General features: G+C 34.4%; 1 protein-coding gene across 2 annotated transcripts in view; it reads right to left on the bottom strand.

Moving 5' to 3' along the window:
- Positions 1-17,822, bottom strand: part of Clcn3 (chloride voltage-gated channel 3) — an 81,199-nt gene extending 63,377 nt beyond the window's left edge. For both annotated transcript variants that reach the window (XM_015486225.2, XM_015486223.2), the window contains exons 1-2: positions 17,266-17,822; positions 4,682-4,857 (exon numbers count right to left, since the gene is read on the bottom strand). In XM_015486225.2, the coding sequence (XP_015341711.1) occupies positions 4,682-4,841 (160 nt within the window). In that variant the 5' untranslated portion in view covers positions 4,842-4,857; positions 17,266-17,822. The remainder of the gene's footprint in view (positions 1-4,681; positions 4,858-17,265) is intronic.
- Positions 17,823-18,058: the final 236 nt, after the last annotated feature.

The following is an 18,058-nucleotide window of genomic DNA, read 5'->3' on the forward strand; positions in this document are numbered from 1 at the left end:
GAATATTCACAACAGTCTGAAAAAGGTATTAAATTATTTCTTCCAACTTTATATTTACAAAAGGTTGGGTTTTATTATCCTTTTTTGTAATTTCAACCAAAACATTATAAGAGATTAAAGAACATATCTAGCTATCTTCTATTAAACCAGGCATTAGAGATTAACCCCACAAGTACCAGGTACTAGCGATAGAATCCAGGGCCTCACATAGGCTAGACAGGCACTCAACCACAGAGCTGCTCCCCAGTCCTCCCCAGTCCTGGGCACACTTTGCAAGAGGTAAAACAATGCCATTCTTTCCATAAGTTTATTTTTTTATTTTGAAAAATATGTTTTTTATTTAAACCTTATTAATGTTAGGGGATTTGCTTGTTGTGTTTGTTTATTGAAGGGCTTCCTGGGGCCCCATGCAGGCTAGGCAAGAACTTTCACTGAGTTATATCCCCAGCCCTACTGTTATTATTTTTTTAAAATATCTTTATTTTATTTTTATGTGGTGCTGAGATTCAAACCCAGGGCCTCACACGTGCTAAGCAAGTGGTCTACTATTAAGCCATATCCCCAGCCCCCTACTGTTATTTTTAATTGAATTAAATGTTTTTAAATTCTTCTGATTTAGTTTCTAATATGGTAAACACTGATCATTATAACCTACACTTTTAAAAAGCTCTTAGGGGGCCTCAATAGTAAAAAGGGAGTTTGGAAATAAAAAGCTAGGGAACTGCTGCCTAAAAGAAGAAATGTTCCTCAAAGCCTCTTATTTTGTGAATAACACTGGAGAATACTTAGCTTTGTTTTACTTTTTTAAATGTTTGTAATACAGGCTAACAACAAAGGTGCCAAAAATATATGTGGGAGAAAAGACAGCCTTTGTAACAAATGATGCTAGGAAAATTGAACATCCATATGTAAAAGAATGAAATTAGATCCCTATCTCTCCCTCCATATAAAACTCAAAATAGAGGCCTGGGGTTGTAGTCACTGGTAGATTGCTTACCTAGCACATATGAGGCACTGGATTCAATCCTCAGTACCACAAAAAAAAATAATAATAATAATAAAGGTACTGTGTCCATCTACAGCCAAAATAAAAAAAAAATCAAAATGGATCAAAGATTTAGGAATTAGACCAGAAATCTTACAAATGCTAGAAGAAATCATAGGATCAACACTCCATCATTTGGTGTTGGCACTAACTTCCTCAACAAGACTCCTAAAACTCAAGAAATAAAACCAAGAATCAATAAATAGGATGCCATCAAATTAAAAAGCTCTGTACAGCAAACGAAATTATTAAGAGTGAGAGGAGAGGGCTGGGGTCGTGGCTCAGTGGCACAGCGCTTACCACGCACATATGAGGCACTGGGTTCGATCCTCAGCACCATGTAAAAATAAATAAACAAAATAAAGATTAAAAACAAAAAAAGAATGAGAGGAGAGCCTACAGAATGGGAGAAAACCTTTGCCTGCTTCTCCTCTAATAGGGGATTAATATCCACAATATGTAAAGATCTCAACACTAAAAAAAAAAACCAATTAATAAGTGTGCAAATGAATTAAACAGATACTTCTCAAAAGAAGAAATACAAATGGCCAACAAATATATGAAAAAATGTCCAACATCTTTAGCAATCAGGGAAATGCAAATCAAAATTATAATAAGATTTCATCTCACTCCAGGCAGAATGGTAATGATCAAGAATACAAACAAAAATAAAATGGAACCCAGGGCTTTCCACATGTTAAACAAGTACTCTACCACTGAGCTATATCCCCAGTCCTTTATTTTATTTTGAGATAGTGCCTCACTAAGTTGCACAAGTTAGCCTAGAACTTGCAATCCTCCTATCTCAATCTCCTAAATAGCTGGGATTAGAAGCATACACTACACTGTGCCTGGCCTATTCTCTTTCATAAGGAAATCTAGCAGGATAAATACTTCTGATATCATTCTAAAACCCCTTTCAAATCTCAGCAAAAAACCAAAATATATATTGATAACCTCCTAAAATTCTATATAGTCCATCTATTACAAGATACTCTAAAATATATTTATGAATTCTGCCATACCATCACAACTAATCAATGCTATACAGGCTAAATATCCATTATCCAAAATAGTTGGGACCAGAGTGCTTTAAATTTCTGATTATTTCAGATTTTGGAATATTTTCAAAATCATAATGAAAAATCTTGGAGGTGAGACTCAATTCTAAACAAAAAAATTCAAGTATGTTTTAAACATACCTTATACAAAGCCTGGAAGTAATTTTAATCAACATTTGAAATAATTTTGTGGATGAAATAGTTTTATTGTGTGGAATTTTTTACTTGTGGCGTCATTTCTGACCTCACAAGAGTTTCAGATTTTGGAGCATTTGGATTTCAGATTTTTGGATGAGGGATGCTCAACTGGTGCCCTTGTACAATTAGATCCTGTGATAGAATTAGGAGATATCGATGGATATTATAACAAAAGCCCAGTGAAAATCACTACTATTTACTCCAAGCATATTCCTTAAAAAAAAAAAAAAAAAAAATCACTGTTTAATGCATTAGGCAGTAACCACTTTAAAATGTCACCAGAAAAAGAGAAAGAAGGTTGCTCAGAAATAGGGTGTCTGCTGAGCTACTGGTTAGTATTTTTTCTTATAAACATTATGAATCATTGAACCAAACAGCTTCTCCTATTCATTTGTTGCTATAAAACTTAAGAGACAAATTTGTAGTCTCTTCTTAGGAAGTATATTGGTATCATTTTTTTATTTTTATTTTTTGTGATAATGGGGATTTGAACCCAAGTGAATTCCACTGTTAAGCTACATCCCCAGCCCTTTGTATTTTTTATTTTGAGTAAGAGTCTCATTAAATTGCTGAGGTTAACCTTGAACTTGTGATCTTTCTGAATCACCCTCCCAAGTCACTGATATTATAGACATTGCCACCATGCCTGGCTTAATAACATTTTTAAATCAGTCTCATCTCTACATTTTATGTCATCTCAAGTTGTTTTCCCTTTACTCCATCATTGTCAAATACACTAAAAATGGAATTCTGTAAAATCTTTATAAACTGGTTTATATCCTTTTTTAAAATAAAATAGAATATTAATATATTTATCACTATAACTTTACCTTGTGGTTTAAACCATAGAGATCTAAATTTATATTAAGAAGTTAATACAAATTCACTTCTTAGAACTCAAGTTTCATGATAATGGTACCATGGTTCCGTGTCTGTAGGACCAAAGGCCTGATCCCAGACTGTGATGTGTTTTCATCCTAAGAGGTGTCTTGTTAAGACTAGCCAGCTTTTGGAATAGTCACTCTCTATCAACTTTGCCAGGTCTTTTCTTTTGAAATACTTCTCCCAGAGACAGTATTTATGAATATCCCACCCAGAAGGGATATGATTTAAATAAAATCATAAACATTTTGATAAAACTAAATCTAATAATAGTTATTTGAATGCAAATGCTAGAAGCTCAGAAAATAAGTTTTCGCATAAATGGTAGAGTCACAAGACCTTAGGCAGAACAATCTACCTCTGAGTCTTTATACTCTGTGGTTTCTGAGTTCTGAAGCTCAGGAAGTATTACACAGCTTGAGCAGCACTAATCTAAAAATCCAAAATCTAAGATATTCCCAAATGTGAAACTCTTTCAGCACTGACATGACACCAGAAGTGGAAAATTCTATACCTAGCTTCATGTGCCAGACACACTAAAAATAGTGTATACCACCTCACAGCTATGTATATAAATTAATTTCATGTGTCAACTTTGATCCCATGCCCAAAACATTTCATATGTATATACAACTATCACAAAATATGAAAAATCTGCAGTATATTTACACAATGGGATATCACATGGCAAAGAAAATAAATTACCACTATATGCAAACAACATAGATGATCTCAAAACACAAGTAAAAGAAATCAGACACAAAAGAATACATATAATTCTGTTTATACAAAGTTGAATATTATCCCTTTTGTTTTCTGCACTATATATAACACCTAGCTATACCAAGCATACAATATATATTGAACAAATGGATAAGGTGACTTATAAGAGACCCTTGGGGTCAGGGACTCTGCAACCTCACCAACAACTCTTTGTTTCTTTTCAGTGGGATTGAACCCAGTGCCTTATGCATGATTGGCCAGTGCTCTACCCCTGAGCTACACTTCTTAACCCCTTCATTTATGTCAAATTTAAATACCTACAAAGCTAATCTAAACAGAAATCAAAATAATAGTTACCTTAGAAATTTAAAAGGGACCAAAAGAGGATCCTGGGAGTATCGATAATATATTTTTTTCTTGATTGAGAGATAGTTACATGAATTGTATTCACTTTACAGATATACCTATGACTTAATGATTGTATACCTTTCTTTGCATTTACATTATATTTAAATTTAAAAATTTACCCAAACATGGGGTTTTGTTTTAGGGTAAAGAAAAATAGTTTGGGACTAGATAGTATTGGTAGTTGTACAACACAGTGAATGTACTGAATGCCACTGAAATGTATACTTTGAAATGGTTGTTTACGTTACTTGTATTCACCTCAATTTTCAAAAGTTATCCAAAAAGTCAGTCTCAATAAAACAATGAATATATTTATTGGTAGATACTCATGAACATAAATACTGAGTATTAATGCTGAACTTACCAACTGCTGTGTCACCATCTAACAAATTGTCATCTTCAGAAGTTTGAAAGTCCATAATAACACCTGCTCCATCTAAGAGCTCCTCATCACTACTTGCACTTGTTATACTGTTGTAGCTGTTTCTATAATAGCCTCTATGGAACAGCTGCTCAGACTCCATTTAGCTGTCTGATTATCTAGGAAAAAAAAGGGGGGATGAAATAGTTTTTCCATTTTCCCAACATATAATACAAATACCTAGTTTAACATCACACACACACACACACACACAAAAAATGATACTTATATTAAAAATATTAAGTTTATTCACTATAACAATGTTTTTATTGTTATGTTCCAGAAATAACATTGCTGATACATAATTTAATTTTTAAAACATATTTGTATTCTTGCTCAACATCATAATAAGATTTCAACACAATTGTACTGACATTATTAATAAACTTGAAAAGTACATATGTGGCATTCAAAAGACAATCATAAAAGCAGTCAAACCAGTAAGGTTTGTAAAACATGACTGGTTAGATAAGGTCATAGTAAGCGTACAAAAGATGAAAGATAACAAATGAAAGTAAATATACTCCAATTCTAGCACTAAATTCTAGTACTGAATTCTAATCCTAAAGACCCAAGTTTGGTCTGGGGTTGTGGCTCAGTGGTAAAGAACTTGCCTAGCATGGGTTCAATCTCCAACACCAAAAAACTAAAAAACTAAATAAACAAAATAAAGATATTATGTCCACCTACAACTAAAAATATTTTTTTAAAAAAACAGACAAGTGGGCTGGGGATGTGGCTCGAGGGGTAGCGCGCTCACCTGGCATGTGCGGGGCGCTGGGTTCGATCCTCAGCATCACATAAAAGTAAAATAAAGATGTTGTGTCCACCGAAAACTAAAAAATAAATATTAAAAAATTCTCTCTCTCTCTCTTAAAAAAAAAAAAAACAGACAAGTTTTTTTTTAAGGCAATCTCATTTTCAGTAAGTTTTCCTTCTGTTCATGGAAAAATAATTAACCTCAAAGAGTTTTAATAATAAAGCATTTATATTACAAAATATAGCTAGTTCTCTTTAGGAAAATATCTCTAATAACATCCCTTTTTTTTAAGCCAAAGTCATATATATATAACCAAAAATATATATATATATTAATTATAGATGGACACAATACCTTTCTTTCTTTCTTTTTTTTTTTTTTTAATTTTTATGTGGTGCCAGGAATCAAACCCAGTGCCTCCACATGCTAGGCAAGTGCTCTACCACTGAGCCAAAACCCCGGCCCCAATATCTATCTTTTAATGAGATTTGAGATATAAATCCCCTACCTTATAGATCACTTTAAAGAAAGTAACATATTGAGAGCTCCTTGAGATCTTGAGAGTATGACTCTAGTCACAGCATTAAAAAATGAATTTCCTAACACCTTTGAGTCATAAAGACTCTAGACCCCTCTTTGTAACAGGAGCATCCCACTTAGATCCAAATAAACTAATGACTGGCACAATATATGGGCAATAAATGTCAAACTGTTTATTCACTCAGTCAATGAAGTCCAAAAGAGAAATGTATTCAGTTTTCAATAAACAAATATCTGCAACTGTATTAAACTGGTCTTGGAGGAGTAACCAAAAATTAGCACATAAATTAAAAGAAAAACTTAAATATCTGCTGCTTTGCAGCTTTATGAAATGTCTTTAGCTTCTTCTACCAAAGATGGCCTGTTATACTGAGATTGTTAGATTGTGTTAATTAAGGCAAGTTTTATAGTTAAATATTAAAATAGGAAAATAACTGTTCATGCTAAGAATTTTGTAGTTCCTTCAAGACAACCAAATTAAACATTATGGCTTCTGCATAAATAACCAAAAGGCTTTAAAAAAAACATTAATACTTCAAGAATCATTTTAATTTTGATGTATCAAAGCAAATATGCTAAGATTTTGCAAATAATACAGAAATTCTATTCTTCACTTCTTTACGTGACAGAAGAAAGGGGCTTTTGTAATAACATACTTCAGTGAATACTAGAGGCTCCACAACATCAGGAAATCTTTTAAATTAAACAAACTTTTCTTTGTAGCAGGGCTTCAATCAGAAAGTTCCAACATACTCCTCCTATATCATCCCTAAAAGTCCCTTAAAAACTACTAAGTAATAATTGGAAACTTTACTCTTTTAAACTTAAAAAAATATATTTTCATAACACCTTTGAGGCATTCAAGACTCCAAACTTTTCTTTATAAAAAGAGAATTCAATTCAATTCCAAATAAACCAGTTAAACTCAGGCCTGAGTAGAAACCTATTTCTATAAACTTGATAACTTAAAAAAAAAAATAACATTCCCCTTATTAACCCAAGAACTGTATTGTCCATTGCAGCAAGCATAAGCCACACCTGACTAGTGAGCCCTTGAAACATGGCTAGTTCAAACAGAGATCAACTCTATAAAATTCCTACCAAGTTTCAAAGACAATATGAAAAAAGCCATGTATCTTATTGCTAATTTTATATTTGATTACAGATTAAAATAATGTCTTAGGTTATACTGGGTTAATAAAACACATTAAACTTAATATTATTAACTTTCTACCTTTTTAAATGGCTATCAAAAAATTTTAAATTACACATGTGGTTCACACTAGCAGCACAAATATTTTTACTGAAGGATACTTCTATAAAATATTTAAATTTATACGACAGCATAAAGGAAATAGAAGAAAGCCTGGACACCAGCATTAAATCTTTTTAGGTTCTAACTCAGTTTCCAGATATAATCACAAAAAGCTATATAAATGATAACCAGTTGAATTTTTGTGTATTAAAAAATGAAAAATAATGCAAAGTCACTTTCTCTTTTGTAAAAAATATATTTAAAATAAATTTGACAACATTGTATTAAATACACAGTAACTTGCAAACATATTCTTTGATTATATGAAGATTAGTGATAACCTGTGAAAAATCCCCAGGGATTAAGCTAAATTTACTATAATAATTCCTTAATCATCTATATATAATACATTGCCCCTGTCTAATTTAATTTCCATACTGAAGCCAGCAGTTTTTTTCAAACAGTAAGTCTGATCAGTATTCTGTCCCTACTCCATGGATTCAAATCTTTTCATCATTTCCCAGCACTCTTAGGAAATCGAGTCCTTAACAGCAAAGTCCTAGCTGCCTGGCCAATGCCCAGTTCCCCAGTTTTTTTGTTTGTTTGTTTGGTACTGGGGATGGAATCCAGGGCCTCACACATGCTACGCCAGTGCTACACTATTTCTGCACTATTTCTCAAGTCTTTTTATTTTTTTAGTTGCCCAGGCTGGCCTCAAACATACTATTGACCTGCCTCAGCCTCTTCAGCCGCTGAGATTACAAACTGGCACCACCACTCCCAGCTTCATTTTGCAGAGTATATTTCTTGCAGTACTCTAGATTCATTGATCTTTCCATCTCCATCCTACCAGGATCTTTCCTGCCACCTGCCCAACTGCCTTTGATACCCCCTTTACCTGACTTTGATACCCTCTCCTCTTCATCTAATTAACTCTCCTACTCATTCTTCAGATCTCAGATCAAGTACCCCTTTATTTAATAAATCAAGCTTACTATGCTAGCACTGTCCTGTGCACCTTATAAATCATTCAATATTTATATTAAACATTTAAATATTTACATTTAATCTTTATATTGAATATAATCACAACTCTAAAGCTTAGGTGCTATTATTATCCCCACATAAGCAATGAAGAAATAGAGACACAAAAAGTTTAACACTTGTACAAAGTCATGAAGCTAGTATAAAAGAGCCTCTCTGACCTACTTACTACCTGGATCTTCCCTGACCATGACAAATTTTCTCATAATTAGTTCTTAGAGCTCTCCTTTATAGCACTTAACTATGGTTGTATTATTTTACTTGTTAATGTGATTATCTTATTAATATGTCTGTTTTCCCTTCCCATGTGTCATGAGATCTGACACACTGTCAATTTTTGCTCAACATTGCATATTCAATGGTTAGCACAGTATCTGGAACATATTTGGTATTATTCTTATATAATGGAATAATCTTCAGTGGAGGAAGTAAAAAATGGAAAACCATAAGACTTTAGAACAAAATATAGAAGGCAGTCTTTGGAGGTAGGAATAGGCAAAGATTTATTTGACTTGCAACTAAAGCAAAGTCTACAGAGGGGAAAAATGATAAATTGAGTTAAATACTTTGTTCTGTGTTAGAGCTCTTTCAAGGATGGAAAGATGGTGTACAGAATAGGAGGAAATATTTGCAAACAACGTCTGACAAATAACGAATATCTGGATTTTTTTTATACTTCAGTCTGCAATGCATTGTATCCATTTTAATTTTTGTATAAGGTGTGAGACATAGTTCGAAGGTTTGGGGTTTTTGTTGTTGTTTGCATAGGATATCCAATTGCTTCATTACCATCTGTTGAAAAAGGTATCTCCCCTCCACTGAACTGTTTTCTGCCTTTGTCAAAAATTAGTTGGTTTGGGCTGAGAATGCAGCTCAGTGGCAGAGCACTTATTAGCAATGTGAGGCCCTGGGTTCAATCCCTAGGGTTGTTCCTTAGTAGTAGAATGCTTGCCTAGCACATGTGAGGCTGGGTTCGATCCTTAGTACCATATAAAAATAAACAAAATAAAGGTATTATTGTCCATCTACAACTAAAAAAAAAAATTTTTTTTTAATTAGCTAAGGGCTGGAGTTGTGGCTCAGCAATAGAGTGCTTGCCTAGCACATACAAGGCCCTGGGTTCAGCACCACATAAAAATAAATAAACAAAAAAAATAAAGGTATACAAATTATATATATATATATATATATATATATATATATATATATTTTTTTTTTTTTTTTAAATAGCTAAGCATATTTGTGTGAGTTTCAGAGTTCTCTACTATCTCACTGATCAATGTGTCTATAGGTATACCCATAACACACAGTCTTAATAACTGAAGCTATATAAATCCTAAAATTGGGTAATTGATTTCTAACTTTTTTGCCTTTCCATGTAAATTTTAGAATAGTCTTGTATATATCAAACAAAAAAATTTCATTGGCTCAATTAATATATATATATATATAGCATTAATGAACAAGTTCATAATGAATAATACATCTCTGATGGTTGTACAATAACTCAAAATCAACAAGACCTAAACTGAATAAATATTTGCCCTAAACTTGCTTGTCCTCCTACTTTCCCTCTCTTAGTTTGCAGGAAAACATTTATTTAGTAGCTAAAGCCAGCTTACAGAATTATTTATTAATTTTTCCCAACAAGTTACTGAGCACCTAATACATCCAGGAACGAAATCAGGTGCTGAGGTAATCAATAAGATACAGTTCCTATTCCCAAGTCACTGGGAAGTCAGATAACTACCCTATGGTATAACAAGCATCATGGAAAAGGTATCTTATAACACTGAGACGTAAGCATGCTAGCTGGGAAAGAGTCTGTGAATACTTTAACTAGGAAAATGTTTTATGCAGAGTATTGAAAGACTAGGATAGATTAACTATAAGGTGAAAACTCAACACAGGTCAAAAAAAGTATGTACAACAACACAGAAGTATAATAATGAAGCCAGTTTGGGTTAAATTAAGAGGTAAGAGACTGGAGAGTAACTAGAGAGATAGAGAGATGCCAGACCATGAAGGGAGGGGCTCGTAATTTATGCTAAGAAACCTTCATACTAATCTACACACATGGGAAACCATTACAAGTTTTAAAAAGAAAAACCACTGGGCTGGGGATGAGGCTCAAGAGGCAGCGTGCTCGCCTGGCATGCGCAGGGTGCTGGGTTCGATCCTCAGCACCACATACAAATAAAAAAAAAAAAAAAAGATATTGTGTCCACCGAAAACTCAAAAATAAATATTAAAAAATTATCTCTCTCTTTTTTTTTAAAAAAAAGGAAAAAAAACACATGATCAGATATAAATTTTATCAAGTCAATACTAGCAGCAGTGTGGAAGACAAATTAGAAGGGCAAAAGATTGATGGCCTACAGACAGGAATCAGATGAGAACAGACCTTCAAATAGCTCTAAACATGAGATAGGGCATAACTGAACTAAGCCAGCAATATAGAGAAGCAGAAAAAGTTTTAAGAGGAGTTGTTAAATAATACAGTGCATGGAATGGTAAAGAAGAAGAAATCTAAGATATTGACTAAGTTTCTGACTTGAGTAACTAATTTTAAACCAGGTGACATAAATAAATTTCAGCCTTCTCTAAATCACAGGACTCAAGACTACAGAGTTCTAACCAACTTTAGTATTATACAATCCAAGCTTTATTTTCTGCTTAAGGTCAGATTAAATGAAGTATGGTTACCTTCAGTACAACAATCTAGCTCCCAAACGGCAAATACTAAGTAGCATACCACCTGAATTTGGGTGGTGGGGGAAGCAGCGATAGGAAGATCCTAGAAACAGGTGTCTTAAGGGGCCTAAAACCTGAGATAATCATAGTTTTGTGGCTCCCCACAAAGTTCTGTCTCTCCCATAAAGTAGAATGGGCAGAGCTGAGGATCATGGCTAAGTACCAAAGGTATGTCTGTCAACAGTCTGAACAGTAAGCTAAACAGAAAAGTAGGTCACAATCTGGGTGAAAGAATTAGTGAAAATCCTCAATGTCAGCAACTAGAAAGATGGAACAAAAGTCTCAAGATCAGCGATGGGGCAGGAAGGTTTTATAAAAACCTTAATCAAGCCATTTGTATATAAGAAATATTCTCATTTTAAATTTTTAAAAAGTCTGTGTGAGGCACTGGTCACACATTAAAGTGTGACAACTATTATGAATTTCAAAATAATCATTTACTCGTTGGCTAATGTTTATAGAAGAGTTATCAAAGTAGCAGAAATTACAACAAACTAAAACACAATTTTTATCTTCTTAATAACTGTATTTTGTATTGGCCTTACAGCTTTCAGCACACTTCAGTGTAAATTACACTATATACTATCCTTGAGAGGGATGTTGCTATATTTTCCTATACATTAGTACACATTCCAATAATCAAAAGCAGTACATGATAGATGTCACGGAAGACACAGAATTGTTATCAAACCCAGAAAACCAAATTTCACTGTGATTAATAATAAGAAACCTTTATTGGAAGAGACACACCTGAATCAGACCTTTAAAAGTAAGCAGGAATTTTATGGCGCAGAGATGGGAGAAATTATCTGAAGCAAAATGAGTGGCATGAGTCAAGTTACGGAGAAAGAAACAAAAGCACTTGTAAATAAGTGAGTATGTTCACAGAGTACTAGTCCTATAAAAGGTTTCCTTACTCCCATCTAAAATTGTAATGGCTAAAAGCATAAGAAAAGTTCTTAAAGCCAGGTACCAGCACACTCCTGTAATCCCAGCTACCCAAGAGGCTGTGGCAGAAATATTGCAGGTTCAAAGTCACACCACAAAAGGTATTCCTCACAATATATGTACTTTGGGAATGGAATGGTGGTCTTATACACAAGGTACTAAAGTTCATGTAGGGATGGAAAAAGGGGAAATGCTAGAAAAAGAAATCAAAGCTTAAGTATAATAGAACTAGAATGCCAGATTAAATGGAGGGACAAGAGCTATACAAAGGAATGATCCATAACTGGTTTCTCTGAAGAATTAAATGGCATTTGTGTAAGTAATGTAACAGCAAGTAGAGACTGAAGACAGGGATACACTTAAGATGTTTCAGAACCATTCTGATAAAAAAATAATAAATGAACTGGGAGTGAACTCAGAGGTAGAACACCTTCCCAACATACAGGAGCCCCTGGGTTTGATCTCTAGAACCACAAAAATCATCATCATCAAGAATCTAAAGCCACAGTGAAAACAGAAAAGAACTTATATTCAGGTGTCACACAAAAAAAAAAAAATCAGAAAATCTGGACTCAAATGGGAACTAGGGAAAGGTAGGCAGAATGACTCACAAATTTAAGTTTCTTCCTCTTTTTTTTTTTAGTACTGGGGATTAAACTCAGGGCACTCAACCACTGAGCCACATATCCAGCCCTGGTTTGTATTTTATTTAAAGACAGGGTCTCATTGAGTTGCTAAGCATCTCACCATTGCTGAGGCTGGCTTTGAACTCCAGATCCTTCTGACTAAGCCTCCAGAGCCGCTGGGATTACAGGCCTGCTCCACCATGACCAGCTCCTCTATTTTTAATGAAAAGACTTATGTCTTTCTAGAAATTGAAAAGTGAAAAGTATAAAGTAATTGGAGAAGAAAACAGAGAGAAAAGTTGGGGAACACACTGCATATTTGATGATCAAGATATCTGGATAGAAACATCTATTTAGTGGGCAGGTGAATCCATTGAATTCCCACTGGGAGTTTGTGCCATATTCTTTTTCCCATCTGATTTCATACTGAGGAAGAGATCTTTTCTTTTCTCCTTTACCTAACCAAGTAATTTCAAAACAAAGAAAGGAGTATATTAAAATCATGCAGAAATAGTTATTAACTAATACAAATTAATTATACACAGAACAATCATACCTTTATTTTAAAATCACTGTAAAATGAAAATTAATTATAAAATACACATATTTTGAACATCCCAGATAATTAATTTGAGATGTATAAGACTGATGAGATATTAAGGATAGTATTTATATAGTAAAAGAAACCATTTTTTATGTATGTATATAGATCTAAAGAAATTTAATGCAATAGTTCAAATATCTCAGTGATGGTCTAATAATACAATTTTTTGAAGAAAATTCAGATCTAAAAACATCAGAAAAGACAGGTCATAAGGGCAACTACTATATCACAGAATTTAAGTGTGATCATTGACCAGACTCAATTTAAAACATAGCTAATCCTTGCTACACTGATCTGATAATTGTTTTTATAATTTTTTTCTTGAGATATAATAGATCTTCCACTGCATTTATGTAGACAACAGAGATACTTGAAAGGATTCATTATATACTAGTGTCACTAATTTCTATCAGAAACATGATAAAGCCATGAATATTCTCTCATTTTAGAAATATAAAACAAAAAATAGAAAAACTGCATTCTTTGTAGAAATATGTTTAAGCAAATTATCAAATTCATCTACATATATGAACCATGTAAAGCAACACAATAAAAGACACAAAATAAGACATTTTAAAAAAAAAAAAAAAGGTGGGATATAAAAGAATAAGATACAGAGGAAAGAGTAGAAATGTTTGTTAATTAAATTCATAGGGTATTAAAACAAAAAATACATTCTGATAAAATGTTAAGATATAAAATAATCAAACTGATTTTCCCCAAAAAATATTACTTGATATTTTATCCTTTGTGTTCCTTTAGTTAGGTATATGTCAAATTGTATCTTATATATTTTCTTCAAACATAAATGAACAACTTGTTAAATGAATTAGCTATCTAGAGAAAGTCTCTTAAGACTTATAAAACCTTTTAAATCGACCAGACATGGTGGCACATGCCTGTAATCCCAGCAACCTGGGAAGCTGAGACAGGAGAATTGCAAATTCAAGGTCAGTATCAGCAATTTAGCAAAACCCTAAGCAACTTAGCAAGACCCTGTTTCAAAATAAAAATAAAAAAGGCTGAGAATGTTTGACAAAGTGTCCCTGAGTTCAAGCCCCAGTACCAAAAAAATATATATATCTTTTAAATTAAATGCTATTATTCACAACAGCCAAGATATGGAAACAATCTAAGTGTCTAGCAACAGATGAATAAAACAGACACAGAAAAACAAATACTGCCTGATCTCACATGTGGACTCTAAGAGTCAAACTCAAAAGTACTGTAGAAAGGTGGTTACCAGAAGCTGAAGAAGTGTAGATAAGGAAAGGGGGAGAGGTTGTTCAAAGGATACAAAGTTTCAGTTAGACAAGAGGATAAGTTTTGGTTATCTATGTATCTCAAAATTGCTATTTTAAGTGTTCTCAGGGCCACACCCACACACATAAAAGACAAGCAAGTGAGGTGATGTTAGCTTGATCTTTCTACAACTGTATAGACTTATCAAAACATCACATTATATTCCATAAATACATACATATAATGATTTGTCAATTAAAAATACATAAAAAGAAACAAATTCAAGGAGGGGCAGTTAAATGCTTGATAATTTTAAAAGGGCAAAGGAAACACGAATATAAAGGTCAGATTAGAAAAAGGAAGAAAGGTAAAACAATAATCCAATAAAAAGATGCTGGGGAAGACTGAGACTTTGAAAACTAGTTTTCATGACTTTAAAAGAAGAAACTGTTCAACTATGAGGATGATGAGAAATATATTTACTTAACTTGGTTCCATGCAAAGTTGCTGATCAAATCTCTCCATATTTCATCAATGCAAGTGAAGCAGTGATGGTCATGCTACATTCACATTTAATAGAATATTTTTTTAAGAATCAAAATAATCATAGGTATAATGTTTATGTATAGATGTGAATGTGCACATTAAAAAATACAAAAAACAGGGGGGAGGTCATTTTTTTTTCTTTTTTGTAGTACTGGGAGCTGAACCTAGGAACATTCTACCACTGAGCTACATCTTCAGACCTTTTTAATTTTTGAGACAGGCTTAATAAAACTTAATAAAAGTTGCCCAGGCTGACCTGGAACTTAAGACCATCCTGTTTCAGTTTCCTGAATAGCTAGGATTATAGACATGCACCACCATACCCAGCTCACAAAAGAGTAGGTCAAACTCAAAAGGAAAGCAGAGTGTTTTTCTTTTAAAACCACTATTTTCTACAGTGTCTTTTCCTTAATAAATAAAAATAAATGGCCTTATTCTGTCATGTCTCTCATTCTTCTTCTCTGAAATTTTGACCAGCAGAAACTGCAGTACAACGCAGTCGTTCCTGCTGTAGAGTACAGTGAGTTCTGAAATCATACTGCTGAGCTTCAGTCTCAATCCTGACATTTATTATTGTGGGGCCTTGGGCAAGTTAATTAAATCCTTGGTGCCTGTTTCCAACATCTGTAAAATGGGGATAGTGAAACGCACCTACATCATTCTTGGCTTTGGTGTAAAAATTGAGATAACCCACAAAAACACTTAGAAAAGAGCCTGACCCATAGAATGTGCTCAATTATTAATACTTATTGTATTGTATTATATTATATATTTGAGATGCCTGCTGACGAGTCTGACTACAAACTAAGCTGGAGGTTCTACAAAGCAGTGATAGTTGCCAAACCCCACAGGATACTGCTTTGATATATGACCCACCACAGAGATCAAATCTGGCTTCCTGAGTGGTCTGAAAATTATTCCCAACATGTCACAACAGGAAATGGAAAGCCTATCACCAACATGACCTGGACAATTGCCAATTTTCTAACATAAACCCAAAACCTCAACAAATCTGTTCCCTTGGACTGTATGTATCCAAAATGAGTTAAATATTTATATTCCTAATGAGTTATATATGATTGACAACACACATTAAAGCACAATTTTCAAGTAAAGATAAATACAATAGATTCATAGTGACCTCTTCAAATAATTTGACCCATAGTTCAAGTAAACAATCAGGCTTTTAGGTAGGAAATAGGGAGGAAGAGGTGGAAGAGGAATGCAATCTTTAATAGATTCTGCCAACAGTAACTGTGTCTAATAACTAAAGGTCGTATAAGTATATTCAATTTGAGAAAATACCTATCTATAGGTCACACACATGGTTTTTAAGCCATACTCCTATAATAGTAACAGCAGTAGCACCTTTTAAGATGAAAGTCAACAGGACACACACAAGCATTTAAACCCCCTTACGTACTCTTGAACTAAACAAATACTATTATATTGTAGTGACTTAAAAAGGCATGTAGAACTGACAGTTAAATTATTTCCATACTGACTTCATCAAGAAACTAAACTTCTAAATTAATTCTTTATGCATAAAAGGAAAAGCATTCGAGTCAACAAACAATTATATAAGCCACAATGATGCTGCAGGAACTGAGCTGCATGGCTCAAAAAGTTTGTAGAAGTGAACTTCTGAATCTCATATATGTGTATATACATGGTCACTACTGCTTCAGTTATAAACAGGAATTTCTTTTCAAAGGAAAACAAATGTCAGCCTTTGATATGCATCATGTATATGTAATTATTTTCTATGTGCTCCACAGTTTTAAAATGGCATACAAATAAAGAATACCACAGAACCACATGGCATTGGCTTCTGTGGTTCAACAAGTTTTAACATCAAAACACACACACACACACACAAGTTTATATATACACAAATAAATCTAAAATAGAAAAACTGAAATATAATGTCTAAATTTGGGCAAATTTAGCGAAAGTAAAATCCACTAAGTTCAAAATTAATCTTTTCTTGGGTCATACTTCCATTCTATTCAAGTTCTTCGACGTCCTGAAGAAAAAGGGTGAAATTTCAAGTAATGAATGAGGGTACATCCGTAACCAGGATGAGTTTAACATCACTCAGGTATATCTGTTGCAAAATAAACCATCATGAGAGTCCTAGCCTCACAGTTGACCCCAAATCCGTGAACATGACAGCTAACGAATCTTCGCTGGTACAATTCAACTCACCTCGCAGCTCAGAGGCATAGCAAAATCGGTGGCTGTGTTTTGGGCTGCCTTTGGATTCTGCATCTGTTTCAAACCTAAAACCTAGCTACCCAGGGAGCTTCACCTGCAGAAACCCTGACACAACGAAATCGCTATCGCGATTTAAAAGGTACCTGGTGTTTTGTACTGAAGAGATTACGTAAATTTTGCCAGGTGGGACTTTTTTTTGTCCTCCTTCAAACACGGGAGCAGCATTAAGTTAAATCCTCTTGCTTTGCAAGGCCCTAGAGTCAACCTGCTTCTGTCCAAGATTAAAATTAAAACCTCCAACCACACTCCCCTCTTAAAAGACTAAAATTGAATCCATGCTCCAATTCAGTGGTAAAATAGAATAGCTTTCAAGCCACCACACCCTCCTTCCTCATCACCCAGCCCGATTCCAGGCCGCGGACGAACTAGGACTGTGAGAAAGGAGCTGCAGGTTCCGGACCGGACCGGCCCTGACCCACGGAAGGGGAAGAGAAGCAGCAAGAGTCCGGAGCCTGACAGGTACGTCCCCGGCGTCGACGCGTGACGTCACCGCGTTGACGTGAACGGCCGTTCAGCGTCCAGCCGCCCCTACACATCCTCCTCAGGCCACTCGCGGAGCCTCGTCGGCGCCTATTGGGCGGTGTGGGAACAGTGGGCGGGCTGGGGCTGGGTCGCGGGGGGGAGGAGGAGGAGAGGGCGAGCTGGCTGCGAAGCCCTGGCTCAGCGATCACCTCACGTCACTCACGCATTCTTGCTTGCCCCTGCGGTGACCTCGGTAAAGGAC

The sequence above is a fragment of the Marmota marmota genome, unplaced genomic scaffold (assembly GCF_001458135.2).
Source record: "Marmota marmota marmota unplaced genomic scaffold, marMar, whole genome shotgun sequence".
NCBI lineage: Eukaryota > Metazoa > Chordata > Mammalia > Rodentia > Sciuridae > Marmota > Marmota marmota.